This window comes from Mixophyes fleayi, chromosome 8 (genome assembly GCF_038048845.1).
Source record: "Mixophyes fleayi isolate aMixFle1 chromosome 8, aMixFle1.hap1, whole genome shotgun sequence".
In the NCBI taxonomy this organism is placed as follows: domain Eukaryota; kingdom Metazoa; phylum Chordata; class Amphibia; order Anura; family Limnodynastidae; genus Mixophyes; species Mixophyes fleayi.
The window spans coordinates 7,358,854-7,381,706 of NC_134409.1; the positions used below are offsets into that span (position 1 = coordinate 7,358,854).

The 22,853-nt window shown below is 41.1% G+C and overlaps 1 protein-coding gene across 1 annotated transcript; it reads right to left on the reverse strand.

The window, feature by feature from the left end:
- Positions 1-1,213: 1,213 nt before the first annotated feature.
- On the reverse strand, positions 1,214-22,465 carry LOC142098882 (E3 ubiquitin-protein ligase RNF170-like). The gene is made up of 7 exons (XM_075181761.1): positions 21,673-22,465; positions 16,897-16,997; positions 11,709-11,784; positions 11,362-11,470; positions 3,561-3,634; positions 3,218-3,328; positions 1,214-2,376 (listed from the first exon to the last, which is right to left on the reverse strand). The coding sequence occupies exons 2-7, from the start codon at positions 16,932-16,934 to the stop codon at positions 2,071-2,073; spliced, it is 714 nt and encodes a 237-aa protein (XP_075037862.1). The 5' UTR covers positions 16,935-16,997; positions 21,673-22,465; the 3' UTR covers positions 1,214-2,070.
- Between the last annotated feature and the right edge of the window lie 388 nt (positions 22,466-22,853).

The following is a 22,853-nucleotide window of genomic DNA, read 5'->3' on the forward strand; positions in this document are numbered from 1 at the left end:
GGACTAAAGACTAAAAATGACCTGAAGATCTAACCTCCTGCCGCCCCCCCCCCCACCCCATCCAGGAAACAGAAGGGGACAGGCATTAAAAATATTATTACTTTATTATAATTATAATAAAGTAAATGCTTGTATGTCTGTACAACAAGGGGTTTTTCTTATATTTAGCATTGGGAAATGGAGTTTCCCCAGCAGAGCGTTAATTAAACAAACAATATTTATTCTTGTGCTTAGTGATCCGTTATTAAAGGAGGTGTACCACAGGGGCGGAGTAGGCAAAATAACTAGTATTCCTAAAATAAATGCGTGCTTGCCCGTTGCCTATTAGCTCTTCTGTCTTATCTCACAGGTAAGAAGTCTTAGGACATCTGAGCTCCTCGGTAACAGAAATTATCTGTACGGATTGGTGGTTCCACAGACGTGACCAGAGATTTCAGAGGCAGATTGAATGGTAATAACTGACACACTGGGGGGGATTCAATTGACCGTGAGTTTTTCTTTTAGCGCTGCAGGGGAAAAAAAAATCCACGTGGGTTTTTAACTGCTATAGCGACCGTTTTTAGTTAGCGCAGCGTTAAAACTCGTGCAATTCAATTGAAAAGGAGGTAATGCTGCCCCCGCACGTTAATCATTGGTGTTTGTGAGTTTTTAGGGGAGTGAAGGGGAGTGTCTAACGCGGTCATGTATAACCAAAAAAAAGGACTGGCTACATTTTCATACATTTGATTGCATTACACAACCAATCTATTTAATAATATCTACACTACAGTACTTTCTTTAGCATATTTTTTTATTTCACTATTTTTTACTATAGAATCATCTATACCATGTCAAAACACATTAGTACCAAAAATATACATAAATATATTTAATTAGTGATTTTTTTTCTTTAATGTTTTTTTTTTATCATTATTTTTTAAAAATAACACACTTTGCTTTTTATCAAAGCTGATCAAGAAAAACTCACTTGCTCCGTCTTTACTGCATTAGCCTGCTTATAGCTACTGAAGTGATAGTATTTTTTTGTTTACTGTTCAGTAATGTTTTACCCTGTATTGTCTACTGTTTGTGCTGTGTACAGCGCTGCGGAACTCTTGTGGCGCCTAACAAATAAAAGATAATAATAATAATAATTCAAAGCAGGTAACAAAACAGAGGACAAAATCTAAACTAAACTTGCAACTTTTTAATGCAAAAAAACTTACATGTGCAACGTGTAACTTGACTGGAAAATAAATATAGTTTATGTACAGACTTTCTGTAACATATATTACATTCAAGTAAAATGGGGTTTGAGCAGATATTATATTTATAATATCCCCATCTCTTACTGAAACAAGACAATTATGAAACAGTAATTTGTTGGACACGTTCTGAATAATGAATTGAAATAGGGAAACGAATAACGCCCCATTTGTCCTGGTTGTATCATTACACACAAAACCGCTGCGTCTCGTATTGTGTGTTACCAAAATTCTTTATCACAATTTTATTTACACTTTCAATAAGTCTAGAAATCAGCCTGGAAATCTAAAATCGGTCATATCATCACTGGGGATAGTGAAGTCCAAGATTTGTTGATATTTGTCCGAGTTTCATTGTAGTCCTAGTATTTGTGGGACGTATTTAGTAAAAGTCATAGCTGATTCTGTAACAAAGATCGTTCCTTTAGCATAGGTAAACCAAGGGGGGTTCCTAGTGCCCGGAAACCCCCCTCCAAGCCTGGGGCACTGTATAATTGAGGTGGCTGGACCCTGCCCCCGCTTCATACGGCTCTGCTTGAAAAGGGAGAGCTGTGTGCACCTAACAGTAGTGCACGCAGCATTGCCCATGTGTATTATGGGGATAGGAAGAGTTGGAGAGCAGCCAAGCACTGTCTAAAATTATAACCACGCCCCCATGCATGCTGGTCACGCCCACTGGCGGCGTGGTGTGGAAACCCCCCTCTACAAATCCTGCGTTTACCCCTGCTTAGAGTTCTTCTCAGACAGCGTCTATAATACATTCATTGTATCTGAGATTGCAACACATCGGTACTGAGAATCACAATGAGGCAGAAGACATTTCCGGTCAGGATTCGGACAAGATGCTCTGCGTGGTCGTCTGAACTATGGTTATCCCTTCCGACTGGAACTGTTGGCAAATGTTAATCATGCAGATTAAAAGCAGAAACACAACAACGAGGTCATCGATGGTGCTGAGGATCCCGCACAGAGGGTCTGTGATGACATCTAGCGGCGGGGACAAACACATGATGGCGCCAAAGGAGCAGACCACTATCCTGAGACAGAAGATCCAGACAAGTCCGCCCATCGTGAAGATCCTCCTCAGTGCCAGGTGTGCCAGTGATGGCAGGTCACACAGGTAGTCCGTCAGCTGGGAGAGAAGCAGGACGCATTGTGAAATAACCACAGATTTCTTTTTAAAAGACAACTCGACAAAAAAATAAACAGCGGATATGAGTCAAAAAATATTATGTTATATTTACTGGCCATTCCCTTGTGTGTGGGTTCACAAATGTGTGCGGTATATTTGTTACAATGGAGAACGTCAGCACACGTACGTTTCCACGGCTACAATTTGATTTACACGTAAAGATATCATCAGCAATTCATAAACTGGCACCTGGATTATGGATGAGCGAAATAAGCAACAGATCTAAAGATACGTGTGAGTCAAAATAGGGCGCATCTCAAACGGGTGTGATTAACTTGCATCTGCACGACCTTACTGTACTGAATGTACTCATTAATGCCCCCGTTCCGCCTCTCAAGGGCAAGGGGTCCGCAAGTATAACACACATTTGTCTCAGAATACGGGCAGACGTTGTGCAATGACAAACTATACACTAGACGCAATTTTGCGTTGCACAGATGGACTTGTGTGCAGCACTGAGCATGCATGAGATTTTTAGCTGCAAACAAACGGTTTATTTCTTTTTCCTAAATATATATATTTGACCGAGAAATGCAGAAACATGGTGTGCAGTATAGAATTATCGTTACTGATTTTGAATTTTATATGATTCCTACTTTTAGAAGATATAAGGGGAGGGGGGATCTATGCATTTCATACTCTATGATGATTGTTATATGATATGATATAATATAATCACTAGACCTGTCAGCTTAAGGTTTAATTAGAGTAATATTAAAGAGCCACCCACAAGGAAAAGAAATGCACTGTTTCTACCTAATATATATAATGATATACTTACAGGTCGCGGTTTCCCAGAGAAGCGATTATTATAATGTCTGATGTCCTGTACGATCTCTTTACTCATCTTATCCTGCTGAACGTCATCAAGATCATTGTAGAGGATGTGAACCTATGAGAGGGACATGATGACAACTTGTTAGGACACTTCTGCAGCGCTAAGTACTAGGATTGATAACAATCACTACAGATAAGAGATTAGGGACGTGGTACGCAGGATGCCTGGGGCAGACAGGTGAGTGGCATTCATAGCGGGAATATATACACCCTCTACTTCATTCTGTATCCGATTTTATTCCTGAAGTTTGGTCAAATAAGAGCAGATTGTAAAAGACAGTAAGTACCTTTTGTCTGCAGAGGGGGCAGCTAATGGCCCCCAGCCAGGGGTCATGCTTCCAGTACTCCATGAGACAGGAACCTAATTGATACAAAGACAACAGTCCATATTACAACTTCTGCTTTCTGCAAATAAACAATATTTAGTCAACGATGTTACACTCTTAGTAATAGAAAGAAGATGATTATTGTCACAAGCAACATTTTGACCACTCTGCCTCTAAAGGAATTGAACTCCCCTTTAGTTCCTGCCCCCCCAGGTGTAGGGATTTGGTAGGGATCCATCTCCTGGGACCATCCAATCAGGTGGCACAAAACGCTTCCTGTCCTAAGTGATCACATGACTTCTGTACTGATTCCAGCTGGGTTCTCTTCACTCTATCTATGTTCCAATCTACTGTCGCTGAACGTAGACAAAACGGGGATTTAAAAAACGGTATATAGGTTCCTGCAAGGACTAGGAGCCCCTCTGAGTAAATTTGGATAAGTGAGTGAAAGGATGGCTATTAGGAGGATGAGGGGGTTAATGAAGAATGATGATGATGATGATGATGATGATGAAAGGGAGTTAATGACTGCGGGAAAATGAGGGGTTAATAAATGATTAACGTCAATAACCACAGCCCCTGCCAGTGGATGAGAGGGGGGAGGGGGGGTGCAATGCATATCATACAAGGGGGACTGGAGATGAAGTGAAATCATAATGGGGAAGGTGGGTGATTATATTTATATTTATAATGGAAAATATTATTTATTATAAGGTGGTAGATCAGGTGAAACCATTATGATGCCGGGGGAAGGTGAGAGTGTGATGGTGGGCAGTTATTAGGATGGGGTGGAATCTCCTGGGTGCACACCCTAAGGAGATGTACTGGGTATCTCTATGGTGTTATTGAGCATGTATGTAAGACAATGAGATGGGGAACAGTCAGCTTATAGGTAGATTTGTAGCAATTTAATTCTAAATGACAATGTGTCCTTATTGTTACGCATACAGAGGTTTCATTTTTGCATGAGATATTAATGCTTCATTTCCTGCCAAAGGATATTCCAATTGTTAGACAATCGGTAGATATCCCAGGATGTTAGGGGTTAAGCAGCGTGCAGATCTACACTGGTGCCTGCGTTTATTCATGACAAGCGGGATACTGACCACCATCCCAGTGAACACATGAATACATATTTGTAGCTGGGTTTCCTGTCGGTTTCCTGGACATATGTTTCGGGATCAATGAGAAAATGAAAGGGCAGCTGAGCAGGAATTAGAACAAATTGCCCGAGACGTTTCCTGCCCCCCATTTGTGACAGTGTACAAGGTATACAATGACTTATTCACTTGGCTGAGAGCCTGCCCCAGTTATTATTTGTTGTAATGAGGCGGCATTGGGCCAGATCCCCGGGCACTTCCTGCGGAGAGCTGCCCAGCTGGCTCCAACGTTTACCAGGCAAACACAACCTCTCAGTAGCTGTTTCCTCCACTGTCCGGCCTGTGCCCATAAGTGCCTCGGTTTTAAGAGCTTACAATCAATTACTTAATACATGGAGACTATTCTACATGTCACTTCCTCTCAGTCATATAACAAATGACTTCTATCTATAGTATCTTTGTGTAAGTTCCGTTAGAAAAATAATAAATGTATTTAAAGATAAATCTAACCCCCAATGGAACTTTTATTATACACGAGGATGCTACTATATATTTCTGTTATACGGGGGGCACTATTTATATTTTTATTAATAATGGGGGCACTAATATTTATATTATTACTAATGAGGGACCAAGCAGTTAATTACCCGGGTACCCCCTGGTCTTATCAGGACAGGCCCAGTACTACTAAACCGCAGGGGCAAACGCAGGATTTGTAGAGGGGGGTTTCCACACCACGCCGCCAGTGGGCGTGACCGGCATGCATGGGGGCGTGGCTATAATTTTAGACAGTGCTTGGCTGCTCTCCAACTCTTCCTATCCCCATAATATACATGGGCAATGCTGTGTGCACTACTGTTAGGTGCACGCAGCTCTCCCTTTTCAAGCAGAGCCGTATGAAGCGGGGGCAGGGTCCAGCCACCTCAATTATACAGTGCTCCAGACTTGGAGGGGAGTTTCCGGGCACTAGGAAACCCCCCCCCCCCCACCCCCTCGGTTTACCTATGTGTGTATGTATATATATATATATATATATATATATATATATACACAGTTGTGACTGGGGGGGTATATGGGGGTATGTCATAACACAACTTCTCCTACCGTCTGCATTGTAAAATGACCAACTTACAATCACATTACATCTTTCATTCCGCCACTTCTAAATGTCCACTTCAACCACCACCTGATATGTAAGCAAAGATTCTTCCTGGATCCATACATTAAACAGATTCAGTCTTACGTAAAGAAGTCTCTGAACATGTTGCCATATTTCATCCATTTTCAGCACAGACTATCTGCAGTGGTCGCTGATATACAGATACCATGGGTAATACGCAGCAGTGCGGCAGTCTAGCGGGCAGCAGGGGGCGCTGTGCCGCGCTGGTCACACATGCACCATCTGTAGCAGTTTTGGCAAAACTGAGCTGAGGGTTTAAAAATAGCCAACAAATCAGGTGTTGGTTTTGAAATCACAATCTCCTCGTGGACATGTTTAGGTCAGGCATTGCTGGGCATAGCGCCATGGAGGCAAGGGCTTCAGGTGATGCAATAAGTAAGCAAAAAAAGAGATAAGCTTTAACCCTTACTCTGCTAAATGGTTTACAACAGTTGAAGGCTGGTGCAACAGAGAGCAAGCTCATGGTTATATGGCAAAGTCATTATTTGCACTGCAATTGATAGGAATATAAATCTGCTGCTGCAGGACAGAATGACCTTGTCACGTTACCTGTAAATGTTAGGAAGGAGTAAAGGAGGAAGTGTGTGATTTTACCTCCTGATCTGCATTCTCTGCCAGGTAGAGGCACCGTCCTGCCATATTGCAGTGTTTTTTCCCCCCATCTAATCATGTAAAGTAAATTAGTGTCTAATATATTTTGTTTTATTACGAGCTGACATCTGATGATTATGGAGGTAGATTACAAGCACGAAACAGCCAGGGTGCAAAATCGTCTTTGGTGCAGCGCTTAAACTGCAGAGGAAGACGGAATGTGCTGATGGGGCGTGATGGGATCAGCTGGATGTAATGAGAGCGCTCCTCGCTATGTACAGAGTAGGGGAACTGATGCACATAGTTTTGCAGAGCGGTACAAAAACAAGATTATATTTTGCGGAAATTTAGTTTTAGTTTGCAAAGAACTTGAAGTTTGTCATGGGAGATAAGGTCACTAAACTTTTATTGAGGCACATTTTGAACCTCTCAGTTTATCTTTTGCAAACTGGGAGGAAGTTGAACCTTAGCCAAGCGCTACTGTTCAGATTTTTCCGCCATCCCACAAGCGCTAGACGCATCTCTAGCTTCCGGAGGCGTATTTCGAGAGTGTGAATTGCGCTGATAGGACCATCTAGAATCTAGATGCACCGGGGCAAAACCAACAAATTTTGCAATCGCAAAGAGGACCTGTGTTCTCATTGTAGATAACATTCTCATTGGTGTAAACCACCAGGGGCTAGATTTACTAAACTGCGGGTTTGAAAAAGTGGAGATGTTGCCTATGGCAACCAATCAGATTCTAGCTTCCATTTATTTAGTACATTCTACAAAATGATAACTAGAATCTGATTGGTTGCTATAGGCAACATCTCTACTTTTTCAAACCTGCAGTTTATTAAATGTACCCCCAGGTGACCACCAGGTGGCGATCCAGAGCTTCTTCATTCAACTTGCAAATTAACTGAACAGTGTAGTTTATAGACACAATTCATATGCACTGAGACACAATTTAGTATAACTATTTGATGTGACAGTTGACAAAAAGAAAGGTTGGAATGGCGCTATTAATAAAATTCTCTGGGTAATTGTTAATTATATGGGCACCACTTGACTCCAGATCCTCTGTAGCTGCCTGCCACCAGCACTGTGTGCAGGTTGATATTATGAACAGACAGAGTCAGACGTGCGTGACAAAGTGGACTGACATGATGCTTGAGTTGGGGAACAGAGGCAGAACCAGGTGACAAAGAGATGGAGGGAACACAGTGATAAGCATAATGACAGGTGGGCGGAGTCCATGTCTCAGAGTGGTGCCCCTATAATTAACAAGTGCCATCCTGTATTTTCCTATGTGATTGCTCCCATTGTACTGTACACTTTTAAATTTGTATCATCCCTCCCTAATCCTCTGCTTGCCCCTGCCTCGCTCTGATCCGTCCCCACGCACCTTGAGGTCAATTCTGGGTTTCATATGGGTGATATGGTAATAATTTGCATTATCATTTAAGATGGCTTTATCAAAATCCTCACAAAGGTCCTCAATTAGAGCAAATTTAGCTAAAGGGTGCAAATGTTCACTGGAACAAACCACGATGCGATGTAAGGGGTGAAAACACAAGTATTTTGCAAGCAGGTAAAATACCCGTTGCTTATGCATGTAGCGCTCTGGGCAGCTTTATTTAACGCTGTTATTTACGGTTGAGCTAAGGTGCGCCCCCCTCTCAACTTCAAATCTGTCCAAACAATTTATATTTGCAGCACAACATGGTTTTGCTTATAAGAAAATCTGCACCTTCTAGCACCCGACGAGCATGCATGTGAACACGGGGAGAACATACAAACTCCACGCTGATAATAACTGTACCCTCTGTTATATGTCAGTTATATACTAATTGAAATTGGAAATAATTAGCACAGATTTCCCTCTGTGTTTCATATTTTTCATGATTGTAGTTTCTATTCGTCTTGCGTATAAAAGTGAATTAATAGACAAATCCTCTCAAAATAAAAAGTAGCTGATCAATACTCATTATCTACTTAGTACAATGGCTAAACTTATTAGTTACCTTGTTAGCACATAATTATTACACAACAAAACATGGCCTACTAAATAAAACTGTATTACACAACTTTTTTTTTTTTGTTTAATGATAATTTTAGTTTCAACAGAAGCTCCTCAGATTTATTTAAACTTTAGTACCTCTCATATGTTGCAATAAATCAATGTTTCTAAATCCACTAATCAAGGGCACGGGGCGTGTCATGTTTACCTACGGGACAATTACAAGCACAGATAATAGACCAGGCCTATGGGATCTGTAGCTTCTGACTGATGAGGGTAACTCCTAGCAGGACAGAATACAACTGTTCTGATACGCCTGGTTACCTCCTACATGATGCCATATCACGTTCAGACCCATAGGAAAGAATATGAGCAGCTGAGTTTCAAGTTATTTCAGGTGTTTTGTGACCTGCTAGCGTCTAATCATATCCTGTGTGTTATATTTTTACAAGGGAGGGCAAGAGCTGAAGAGCTTCCAATTAAACATCTACTTGTAGTCAACGATTTATTGGCTTTTATTAATCTTGTACTGCATACCACATAAAAAGTTTATTTGATATTTTGCCCATAATTTTCCTTAATTATCTTATATAGGAGACAAAGGTAAACTGACGGCTTAAATTAACCCCTATTCAGTCATCATTATATTGAATTAATGTGTTTATTGTGATCGCTTGTCCTTTACAGAGCGATTGTCACATTTTCTGCAAAAAGTGGAGTGAGGGTTGTGTACATCAGAGGAACCCCGACATTAACTCAAACTAGTTCCTGCACATTGCTTATATCAGATGTACTGACTTTATATAATCTGCCTGCTGTGATGTTAAAGTCACCTACACCTTGGAGGCAGGAATTTTCTGGGCTGAAACAGTGTTCACAAGAATGCAGTCTATCCATTTCTAGGAACCAGTGACATCACTGAGAATGCAGCCTAACCATTTCTAGGAACCAGTGACATCACTGAGAATGCAGCCTAACCATTCACTGGGAACCAGTGACATCACTGAGAATGCAGCCTATCCATTTCTAGGAACCAGTGACATCACTGAGAATGCAGCCTAACCATTCACTGGGAACCAGTGACATCACTGAGAATGCAGCCTATCCATTTCTAGGAACCAGTGACATCACTGAGAATGCAGCCTAACCATTCACTGGGAACCAGTGACATCACTGAGAATGCAGCCTATCCATTTCTAGGAACCAGTGACATCACTGAGAATGCAGCCTAACCATTCACTGGAAACCAGTGACATCACTGAGAATGCAGCCTATCCATTTCTAGGAACCAGTGACATCACTGAGAATGCAGCCTAACCATTCACTGGGAACCAGTGACATCACTGAGAATGCAGATTATCCATTCACTAGGAACCAGTGACATCACTGAGAATGCAGCCTATCCATTCATTAGGAACCAGTGACATCACTGAGAGTGCAGCCTATCCATTCACTAGGAGCCAGTGACATCACTGAGAATGCAGCCTATCCAGTCACTAGGAACCAGTGACATCACTTGGAATGCAGCCTATCCCTTCACTAGGAACCAGTGACATCACTGAGAATGCAGCCTATCCATTCATTAGGAACCAGTGACATCACTGAGAATGCAGCCTATCCATTCATTAGGAATCAGTGACATCACTGAGAATGCAGCCTATCCATTCATTAGGAACCAGTGACATCACTGAGAATGCAGCCTATCCATTCATTAGGAACCAGTGACATCACTGAGAATGCAGCCTATCCAGTCACTAGGAACCAGTGACATCACTGAGAATGCAGCCTATCTATTCACTAGGAACCAGTGACATCACTGAGAATGCAGCCTATCCAGTCACTAGGAACCAGTGACATCACTGAGAATGCAGCCTATCCATTCATTAGGAACCAGTGACATCACTGAGAGTGCAGCCTATCCAGTCACTAGGAACCAGTGACATCACTGAGAGTGCAGCCTATCCAGTCACTAGGAGCCAGTGACATCACTGAGAATGCAGCCTATCCAGTCACTAGGAACCAGTGACATCACTGAGAGTGCAGCCTATCCACTCACTAGGAACCAGTGACATCACTGAGAGTGCAGCCTATCCAGTCACTAGGAACCAGTGACATCACTGAGAGTGCATCCTATCCAGTCACTAGGAACCAGTGACATCACTGAGAGTGCAGCCTATCCAGTCACTAGGAACCAGTGACATCACTGACCTGATGTAACAATGACTCCAGTAACAGCCACCTGTGATAAGAGCTAGTGACTATAGCCACAATTAGAGCATGAACTGTGCTGGCAAATCTGGTAGATAATTAATATTATTCTTTAATTCTAAAGCACCAATATATTCTGCAGCATTGTACTAATAGGAGATCCAATGATAATACTACAGGATCCTACCTTGTAGGGCGTAACTAGGGCTGTGCGATAGGGGAGACCGCCCAGGGCGCAACACTGAAGGGGGGCGCAGTTTAAGAATATTTTAGGTTTATTTTGTTAAAATTGAGGGCGCCATTTTTTGTTTCTTCCCCCAGGTGCTCTGCTACTATGATACGGAAGATCAGGGGCCCTGCTAACTTCTCCATACACTGAAGATTCTCACATATATAACTCAACAAGAAAAGCCTCTAAGACACTGCACCCACTTCCTCAAAACTATACTCAAGTCTCATAATTTTGGGATGGAGCGTCTCCCAGCCATGACTGTAATGTTGTTAATATCATTGTCACCAAATGCTGCAGGCAGCTGATTGTCACTGTAAGATTTAAAGGCCAGATTTGACTCAGTCTATAAAAACAAACCTTTCTCATCTTTCAACCCAGTTTAACAACAAGCGACGATGCAAATAACGCTCACATAGGAGGGATGACGCAGCGGTATTGTTACTCACCACAAAACAAATGTCCGCAGTTGGTCTCTACCGGGGAAGTTGCTGTCTGAAGACAGACCGGGCAGTTTAAATCACTGTGGAAATGAGACTGACGACATTTATAAGTCTCCTGCAAAATTAAAAGGAAGGATTTAATAACTGGAAAAGCTGTAGAATTACATACCACTGCCCTCCTAAAATGAGTTTATGGATCATAAATAGATAATGGAAGATATGATTTTTACCCAGCTAGACATAGTAGAATAAGGCTTCAGGACTGGGCTACGTGCCCTGAAAACGCTTTTGTGTTTAGCCAAACAGCTTAGTACTGGATCCCAATCATCAGAATCATTTCATTGTACACTCACTTTATGGTGGGTTGGGGGGAACAGCCCGTTGTCCTTTCTTTGGAGATTCGAGTCCGGTTCATTCATTGTACAACACCTGAGAATATAATAATACATGCTTAGCACAGTGTATCATATGTCCATGCTAGAAAACACTGCAAAGAATTGGAGAGTAACCAGGTACAAGGAATTTACTGATATTAAAAATAAAATAGTTTTATTGTTGCTTTATTTTGCACAGGAGGAGCAATATCTGATGTGTTTCTGTGGGAAATATTGTTCTGTATTATGTATGTCACTCTCCAAATCTATAATGCCATAATAATGGATATTAAATAGTCATGGACATTAAGAATTGTTATATAACGAGGCAGTCCTTTCATGTGTATTTATACAGGTGTAAGCACCTCAGCAACATTTGGATACATAGTGAGATACATTGAAACATAAACATATACATATAACAAAATACTAAAACAATAAACAGACCAGGAGGTAAATGTATCAAGCTGCGAGTTTCCGGCGGGTTTGAAAAGTGGATATGTTGCCTATGGCAACCAATCAGATTCTAGCTGTCATTTTGTAGAATGCACTAAATAAATGATAACTAGAATCTAATTTGGTTGCTAAAGGCAACATCTCCACTTTTCAAACACGCCGGAAACTCGCAGCTTGATACATTTACCCCCTGGATGTTTTTCCATTTAGATGTCAGACAGGTATATTGGGAGCTAACAGAGGTGTTCAGCCATGTGTATGAAACCTAAAATAGGAACAGATTAATGGGCCTATTTCTTAAGCCTTTAGCCAGGCGGAAACAGCTTTTTCCACGTGGTTTATGGAATTTGTAAATAGCATGGTTATTTAGCAAAAGCCTAACGCAGGAGATATCATAGATAAGTATTGCATTAAACTGCACACACGGAACCTAAAGACTCCGGATCAGAACCCAAGGTAGAGTCATCGACTGAAACAGCCAATCATCGCCACCCAAGAGCACAAAAATCAAGTCGTTATGTATGTAGAAAGCGTCTGCGGACATCCACTATCCTGGGACTGCCTCCTATAACCTGCAGGCTACACACCTTAAAGCAGGGGCAGGCTGAACTTGGGGGGCATCTGCCCCCTTTGCCGGTCCCATAATGGGCTCAGTCACTGGGCTACCTCCATTTTTTTCCCTTTAAAAATGTTCCTAAAAGGCTGCTAAAATTGGTCCACTAATTCATGCACTTAAGCAGAATCATAACATCACAAAAGGGCAACAAATTGTGTTCCCTTGAGCCCACCCGTATAAATATTCACATATTAAGGCACGCAGCATCGCGAAATTAAAAGAAGCGGCAATTATGCAGCGCCAGCGTCTTTTTTCTGCATTCGTGACCGTCCTGTGTATACTTCTCTTTTGTGTATTAATTTCTGCAGCTCTGTGTTTGTGTATATACCGGTGGAATGTGAGTAAAAGTGCTTCCCAGTATTTATCACTATGTGCACACTTTCTCCAGTCCCATATTCTGCATCAGAGCCCTCGCCACGGCCGGCCTACGTTATATGACAGTGCTACAAGTGACGAATCGGGTTGTGCTGTGTATGAAGGTGTGTTGGGGCAGTACAAAGGTCTGTGTATACATATAAGAAAACTTGAGATAAAAGGAGAAAACCCAGTGACCTAGAGGTAGATAAAACCGGCCCAGAGAAGTTTACAAACAGAGCTCTGCCCTCTACAACCCCAGTCAATATGAACAGTAGCAGATTAACACTTTTCTCTCTCTACCTTCAATTATGCATGCATTATATTAAAGACTTCTATAAGACCCAACATAAATGAATTCCTGCAGATTGAGGGGACTGTGTATTGTTTGCTGTGTATTGTTTGCTGCAAAATAAGTCTTCATGTGAATGTAAAGATAGCCATATCCGATCACATGTCCACTGTAGGATTACGTAAGGTTGTTTTAAAAGTTATATGCATGTCGGTAATGTGAACGTACCATCTATAAATGTCAGAATAGCAAACCACCGTATACCAGCGCACTTCCACCACTAAAACTATTTTATAACTACTAAGAACTATGATCTGCATATTCCCACAGTTCCTCTGCAGTGAATATCTTCCATTACAAAACTTGCTTCTTTTTACTCTAGATTGCAAGCTCCTGTGAGCAAGACTCTCTACAACCCTTGTGTTCGGTGAATGTTTATTGTATGTGAGTTGTATTACAATTCCCGTAGTGTAGAGACGTACAGCATGATTTGGTGCTGTGTATACTGAATAATAATAGACATGGAAGGATGTACATGATATCTAAGCTCAGCAGGTCTCATTTTTTGGTAGAACGTTGTTTAGAGCAGATTATTTTCACCTGACCAAGTAGATAGCTGTTGCTTAGGTCTGTGAAATTTAAATGTTGGTGTTCAACGGCCTTTCAGGTGGATTACTAATATCGGAAATCCCCCCAAACCATGAAATATTGTTTTAATAATCTTATTGGATTAGTCCTGTAGAACTAGGAGGGTTCAAAGACACCGGGATTCGAAATATAGTCTCTGACTTTTGGGAAACTGTTCCCTGTCAGCAATCCTAAGTTCTTCTCTGATTGTAGAAGAATAGGATAAGGAGAGGTGTAAGACACAGTGATATATATATATATATATATATATATATATATATATATAACACTTTAAAAATAAAACTGTGACAGGGACGCGCAGTTCCGATAGTCCGGGGGAGCTGGGATTACTGCAAAAAAATACTTTTAGCTGGAGCTACAGTCCCATTTCTGGCCAACAGGATGTAGAGCCGTCCATCACAACCGTATATTTCATTCATTTGCATTCCTTTGATCTAGCACTTTAATCAGAATTGTTGAAACAAAGTTTTCCTACCCAACTGAGCTTACAGTCTAGTTTTTTCGAGTCTAGGACACGTGGAAACATAGTCCCTTGCTAGAGGGGACGGACAGTGGGATTCGAACCATCTAGTTTCTCAGTATTGCTGTTATATGATCACTGCTTCTCTGTTATATTTGTGAAATGCAATTTTTGGCGGCTATACTACAGAAACATTTATATGTAACAAATTATTATCTGGAGGTAGCCATAGGGAATCCAGCCTCATGCTGACCAGCCTGGGGCTCGTTGTCATCATGGCGGGGCATAGACAAAACGAGGGGGAGGGTGGGGGGTTGCTAGTGCCTGGAAACCCCCCTCCAAGCCTGGGGCACTGTATAATTGAGGTGACTGGATCCTGCTTCCGCTTCACACAGTTCTGCTTGAAAAGAGAGAGCTGCGTGCAGCTAACAGTAGTGCACGCAGCATTGCCCATGTATATTATGGGGATAGGAAGGGTTGGAGAGCAGCCAAGCACTGTCTAATATTATAGCTACGCCCCCATGCATGCTGGTCACGCCCACTGGCGGCATGGTGTGGAAACCCCCCTCTACAAATCCTGCGTTTGCCCCTGCAGGGGGACCCTATTGCGGCTTCCCCTGCTATAATGCCACCAGGGCTGGTTAAAGGTGAATCGGGGGGACCCTACGCTGTTTGTCCCCTCGATTCTCATCCAACCAGCACTAGGCAATCACAGTGTCAGTATTTTATGTGTGTCGGGAAAATTGAAATACTGGTATTTAGCCTTTTTTATGCCAGTAGAATAAGTGACAAAGCAAATATTATAAAGAGTTTTATTTTATTTTTATTTTTTTTATTATACGTTAGATTAAATATCTTTTTCTTTTTATTGGCATTAAATAAACCGGTAAAATCACACATAAAAAAAATGAGTTCCCATAGTTAATTTTACCAAAAAAATGCAGCCCAATCAAATTACCTAAGAGCATCATTGCCTCATAGATTCTAAGTCACCTTTACTGTAAAGCAATGAGTCACAGGACAAAATGTGCACGGTGCATTTGCATAGTTATCTGTTGTCCCTATTTTCAAGGGACGGTCCCACGGTTTAAAGATTTCCCCTAGAATTGTCCCTGAAAAGATCTAACTGTCATATTCAATTCGTATTATTACAGATGTGAGATGCTACTTTTTCACTGTTTGCTCTAATGTTCTGGGCTTTGTAAGTAAATATTTATTACAGGTAAGGATTTATAATGAAAATAATAGATTGCAACTATCCAAGTCATGATAAGTGTTGTAGTGTTGACCTGCCTAGATGTTACAGCACGTAGCTGCTGATATGTCCATCAGCCACGTGTCCATGGAAATGACTTTCAAATCTTGGCAACACTGCATTTGCACTTTGTATACAAGAGACAGGTGAAACGTGTAGGGAGGGTTTTCATTTATGGTCTAAACACATGACTGGTAATTATAGCTTTATTACATGCTACTTACCAGCTGGGCAAGTTCTGTGGTTTGTTATGATAACATGAATTGATGCAGAAGTAAACTGATCACATGGATAGTTTCTTGCAATAACAATAAATGTAAACTAACATTTGCAGAATGCATGTCCTATACTTGCAGAATATATGTCATATACTTGCAGAATACATGTCCTACACTTGCAGAATATATGTCCTATACTTGCTGAATATTTGTCCTATTCCTTCTGAATATATGTCCTATTCTTTCTGAATATATGTCCTATTCTTTCTGAATATATGTCCTATTCTTGCTGAATATATGTCCTATTCTTTCTGAATATATGTCCTATTCTTGCTGAATATATTTCCTATTTTTTCTGAATATATGTCCTATTCTTTTAGATAAATCTATGAATTTTCATATTTGTAACGTTAGAGAGTGCAGTGACAGAATTCTCCAGTCCTATAACTTCTAAATGTGATCCCTACAGGTATGTTAAAAAAGTTTAAATAACCTCACCTTTAGTGACTTCAAAATAGCTTAGTTTAATTCTCAGACATTGAACCAAAATCAACTGTCATTTGTGTGTTCTATAATTAATTAGGGACAAGCTTTTAACAACTCACACTGCTACAATTAAATTTGAATGTACTAGCATTGACACAATCACGTATAACTTTTTACTTAAAGCAGAAAATTGATACTAAAACAATTTTGACTGTTACTCTAAAAAATGTTAAAATGCTATTTTACTATAAATACATTATTTATTGGATTACATTTTTGATGTAAGAGAATATTTCATTAAAGTCATTACTCAGGCTAATGCACGCAATTTGAATATTTAATTACAATTAGCTATCTTCAGTGTTGGTGAGATGTTTCCTACCTGGATTGCAGAGGGCTGCAGGACGTGTAGTTGAGCATGTTGCCTGTATCACTGAAGACAGAGATCTACTGCTTTACTGGCGCACAGACCTACACCGCAGGCTGTTAAATATTAAACCAGTGTCAAGGTTTTCATAATAAAACAAAACACACAGAAACTAGGTTAAGGAAATGATTGCAAGTGAATGAATTACACATCAGGCTTAGCAAAAACTTTGGAAGAATATTTTGGGACCCAAAAAAAAAATAAAACAAACTAGTCTTTAGCAATATTGTTAAACTCATTATCAATCATTAACTTGATCATGTTCATGGCACAAGTATTTTTGGTCATATGACATTTGAGAAGTTCTCTCACTGCCTGGTGGGTGCAAGTTTGTAGAACAATTATAGTTTAGCAAGTTAGCAATTAACTAATTCAGCTACTTCCATTGAACTGATAAGGCTTTGAATTTCCCGGTTTCCTCGTGAACTAAATGATGTGGAAACAGGTAGATGCATATAAGTTACACAATCCTTACAGCAATTACCTAACTGTGAGACGTGTTGGGTGAGCTATGGCAAGGCTTTGCTGCAATGACAGCAGTCCAAGCAATCTCAATGTAATTATTCCGGTAGCAGTCAAATTTAGCAATATGGGAAAGTTACATATGTACAGGCAGCTGCCTTAGGTAGCAAATTTTGGGGGCAGCAAATGCAGAAAATCATTTTAAAAAAATGCTAATTTTCTTATTTGACAAGCCAGGATTTGCTCCAGGTTAGCAACCCAACTACATTTGCACAGGGTGGCTTAAGATACATGAACGATATAATGCGTGGAGACAACTTCTCCACCTTTTCTGAGGTACAGGTGAAGTTCGATACACAAGAATTTTTTTTCAATTTTTGCAACTAAGACATTATCACAGCACTATATAGAATGGTTTGACTTCCAGGCCTTTCACCACTTTTGAAACCTCTCAGCCTAAGGCAGGCCTCAAGGAAGAGGATTTCCATGTTGTATGCTGAACTTAGATCCATATGTCAACCCCAAGGGGCTCTCCGAATTGGCTTGGGAGGTGCACCTGGGAGAGGCCTTGGATATTGAGGACTGGGAAGAAATTCATGAAAAAAAACAACCAACAGTTCCATCTGTGTAAAACGTGTATAATGTAATATACCGTGATATTATGTACATAAAACCCTGTCTAGTAGACTCTGGAGATGCTGTCTCGTAGAAGGATTGTTTATTCATATTTAATGGCACAGCTCTAAGCTTTGAGCCTTCTAGTAGGGTATTAAAAGCTCGATTAACTCATTGGAGACTATTTAATTCTTGGAGATGTGCTGCCAAACAACAATGCAATGTTTGTCTGCTCCTCATAGAGGTTCCTGCACAACACTATGGTGCAAAATCCGCAATGTCACATCACTACAGAGTGCTCACGTTACGAAGGCACAAAGCGGAACAGCGCCAAGAATTAAATCGACCCCCTTGAGGCTTGATATTTCTGTCTCTCACAGGTTCCCGATGGAGTTTAGGACAAGGGTCCTTCATAATTCACGAACGCCTGGGAACCTTTAACATCATACTTTAAAATCCACCCTTTATTCTGGTGGATCTTCCCCTCTCCCACCCAATCCCTAATAAGAAGTTGGTAGGTAAGTATTAATTTATTACCTTGCACTGCAGAAAAAAAGGGAGCACAATTATTTATTATATAAAACAAAGAGGACACAAGTATTTATTTTATTTTTCTGCTACCCACCGGCATTCATTTTGAGCTATCTCACCTGTCATAAAAAAATATTTTTTCCATCGTTTTTTTTGCCCTTCTTACCGGCGGTTTGACAAAGCGCACATTCACATTGATAAATGTAGAGCTTGAATTTTCTACATTGCGAAAATCGAGGCAGGGATTTTAAAAGTATCGCTTTGTAAAACAGCGCTTTAGAAGCGATGTCGGAGTGGATTTGGCTTTAGTAAATCTGGCAGATTGAATGTCGCTGAAAATCCTCCAAAAAAACCTCAGAAAAAAAGCGTTGGTTTCTAAAAACTGCACTTCAGAAAATGTCACCATGTGCCAGTTTTAATACATGTCGATTTTCTGTGTGTGTGATGCTTTTTATTACACGTTCAGAGCACACCTAGAAATTAATTTCTCTGCCAATGGCCTATATTCTCGGCAGAGAAGCCCATTCAGCCAACTGTAATAAAACAGCCCCCAAATACAGTGCACTGATTAAAACCAAACAATAAATATAACACGCAGATTGCCCGCTTGACGCAACGTGATCAAAGGCGTCATTCCTTGGTACCCCTCTTCACCAGCAGCCAATCACAAGCAGCCAGTGTGGGAAAACAGTTGTGATTGGCTGGGTGGTGAACAAAAGACCCGTTTCCTCCTGGCTAGAGTCATTTCGAGGCAGGCCGTCATTATTTGATTTTTTTTTTCCCCCATGTGCACTAGGACGGACAAAGTGACTCAAGATCATGAACTGGCTGTACTCCAATGATATCTGAACCATGACAAATTTATTTTGCTCATCTTTAATAAAGGAGAATTATCAATCATTAACTGGATCATGTTCATGGCACAAGTATTTTTTGATCATAATAAATATTTTACAGCCCCCCGAAGTAGAAAGCATTTATAAGTATTTGCCAGGGCATAATACTACCTAGACAGGAGTTTATAAGAGTTGTTTATGTTTGCACTAAATATCTTATTCCAAGACTGTCCAGAAGGGGGAGACCAAGATCAGCCTGCCATACTTGTGTATATAGAGAGCTACCCTGACAGCAATTATTTATTAGGAGTCCATATATAACGTTGAGAGCAAAGTTTTTCCTCTTGTATAAATCTAGCTACATGTTGTGACTTAACTAAGTGTTAATTTTTTTACAGCTTCCAGAGAAACAACATTATAATTGAAATACTCCAAAAACATACTGGTAAGTTAATTGGCTGCTATCAAATTGATGTGTGTGTTAGAGAATTTAGACTGTAAGCTCCAATGGGGCAGGGACTGATGTGAGTGAGTTCTCTGTACAGCGCTGCGGAATTAGTGGCGCTATATAAATAGCTGATGGGGAAATACGAATCAACTTATATACTAATAAAATATATATATATATATCTAATATATAAATGCTTAGTGGCGTCTGTGTGTGGAAAATAAAAACCAAGTTGCAGCGCCACCTGCTGGGCAGAGTTATACACTGACCTACTAAATTCTTAGTGTGTGTGGGAAAAAAAATTCAAAAAGGGCTGAAATTTGGTAGGGCTCAAACTCATTTTCGTGAGGTAATTTTACCTCATGAACACACATTAAAAAGGCCGCTTGCGTCGGGAAGTAACGATCATCCCCTGAGGAGGCCTGGTCTAGGCCCAAATGCATGACAAGAACCTTTTTAAGACCTTAAGTATCTTGATTTGACTAGAATGCATGAGTATCATGCATGGGTTAACTTGTATATATATATATATATATATATATATATATATATATATATTTATATCTATAATATAAATGTCTAGTGGCGTGTGTTAGTCTGTCTGTGTGTGGAGAAAAAAAAAAAACCTAGCTGCAGCGCCACCTGCTGGGCAGAGTTATACACTGACCTATATATTTCTTGAAGGAGAAGTGACAGTGGGGAGTGGTTGGTGGTTGCCGGGGGTGACAGTGAGGAGTTTTGTAACACCTTAAGTAGCTTGATTTGACTAGAATGCATGAGTATCATGCACGGGTTAACTGACCTACTAAATTCTTAGTGTGTGTGTGGAAAAAAAACCTCAAAAAGGGCTGAAATTTGGTATACTGACATTATTGACGAGTTGAGGGGTCAAACTCAATTTCGTGAGGTAATTTTACCTCATGAACACACATGTGTACAGTGGCGGATCCAGTGGGGTGCGATCGGGGCAATCGCCCCCCCTAGCAGGGGTTTGCTGCCGACGGCTGCACAGTATGTGCAGGTCCGTTTGGCAGTGACAGTGTGCTGCCCGGCTGCTCTGATTGTGTTTTAAACACACTGTCCCTGCCTGTCACTGCCGAGCGGACCTGCACATACTGTGCAGCCCCCGGCAGCCTCAGAAGTCGGAAAGGGGGCAGGGCCTAAATCGCCCCGCCCTAACATCCCCCCCGGGGAACAAACATTTTCTAGATCCGCCCCTGCATGTGTAGCGGCGTGTGTTAGTGTGTGTGTGTGTGTGTCTGTGAAAAAAACTATTTTCTCAGAAAGGGCTCATCCGAATGACCTGAAATTTGGTATACTGACATTATTTGACAAAAAAATGCATGAGTATCATGCACGGGTTAACTTGTATATATATATAAAATGAGTTGGATGTGTAAATTGTTTGCTAAATTAATACTAGCACCAGGGACAAATTCAGACGGGGGTTTCCATTCCACACTGTCAGAGTGTATGAAAGGGAAGTGGATCATTTGAGACAGTGCTGGGCTGCTCTCCATGATTCATCTCTCCCCATCCCCTTAAAATACACCGGCAATGACAGCCAACTGTCCTGATTCTGGTGGGGCAGTGCCAATGTTATGCCACTGTCCCACTCATTCAGGACTCTGCCAGGTTAGTTGGGATGGATGTCCTGCGTCACACTGTACTGCTTATTAAACGCAAACTGCTTTCATCTAACGGTGGTGCATGTTGCTTTCCATTAACAAAGTCCTGACTGAGCGGGATAGCCACACAAAATCAGGACTGTCCCAGCAGAATCAGGACAGTTGTCAGATGGCGCTGCCCTCTCCTACCTATTCTTGTAGTTGTCACTACCTGCACTTGTTGGTCTCTTAAGCTCAGTTGCTGCTTGTCTGTATTCCTAGAGGGGGGGGGGGTACTCAATTCAGTTCCGCCGAACGTCACGGTTGCGCACTTTGTCCGGTACTACGGTACCTGAAGATTGGGGGTTTCTCCTGACACCCCTATGTGTGGGGGGGCAAAGAAAAATCCGTGATGACATATCGCCACAGAGTACCCTCGCGACCGTTCCAGAGGCGCTCTGCGGCTAATTGGATACTCCCCCCCCAGAATGTTGGACCCCTGATTGGCAAAAAGGGAGATACATAAAATATGGAAAATCTAGCAGTGAGTGAGCCCATTTAGGCCTCCCTCCCTCAACCACTCCAGGGTATAAATACATACTTGCCAACTCTCCCGGAATGTCCGGGAGACTCATTTTGGTTGAGTCTCACGGACTCCAAGGAGTGTATGGCAATCTCCCGCATCTGCCAACTTCCTAGTGAAGTGGACAGAATTAGTTCCAAAATGCCGCAATTCACCGGAAATCGCAGCATTTGGCCCTGGCCCCGCTGTAAAATGACGCAAACATCATTACGTCATTACGTCACGTGGGTGGATCCAAAATGAGGCCCCGCTGCACGCACGCCCACCTCCCCCAGGAAGGCTCCAGGATGCCAACTCCAAAAAGTTGGCAAGTATGGGTAATTATAGTACCCACATTTTGTAATTAGGCCTCCCTACCTGAAACCAGCCAGACATTAAATTAATAGCATCTACATTTAATAAATAGATCTAATTCCTCCCTACCAGTCCCCTCATTAAATAAATAACATTCATAAGTAATAGACCTAATTCCCCCCACCCTGCCCTGACATTAAATGAATGGTACTAACGTTTAATAAATACACCTTTTCCCCCCAAACAGTCCCAATATTAAATATTAGTACTCCTATTTAATAATTGAACCTATTTCCGCCACAAATTGGCCTAATATGAAATAATTGGTATTCACAATAAATAGCCCTCCTTCTCCCTAAACTCAGTCCAACATTAAACTGATAAGCCACAAACCACCCTAATTTTCCTTCACACCATCTTAAATTATTAGTCATTACTATGACCCCACTATTAAATTAAATAGTCCTCACTGTGAAATAAATTGCTAACCACTAATAAATTAATATTTCCCACTCACTATAAACTGATTACTACCC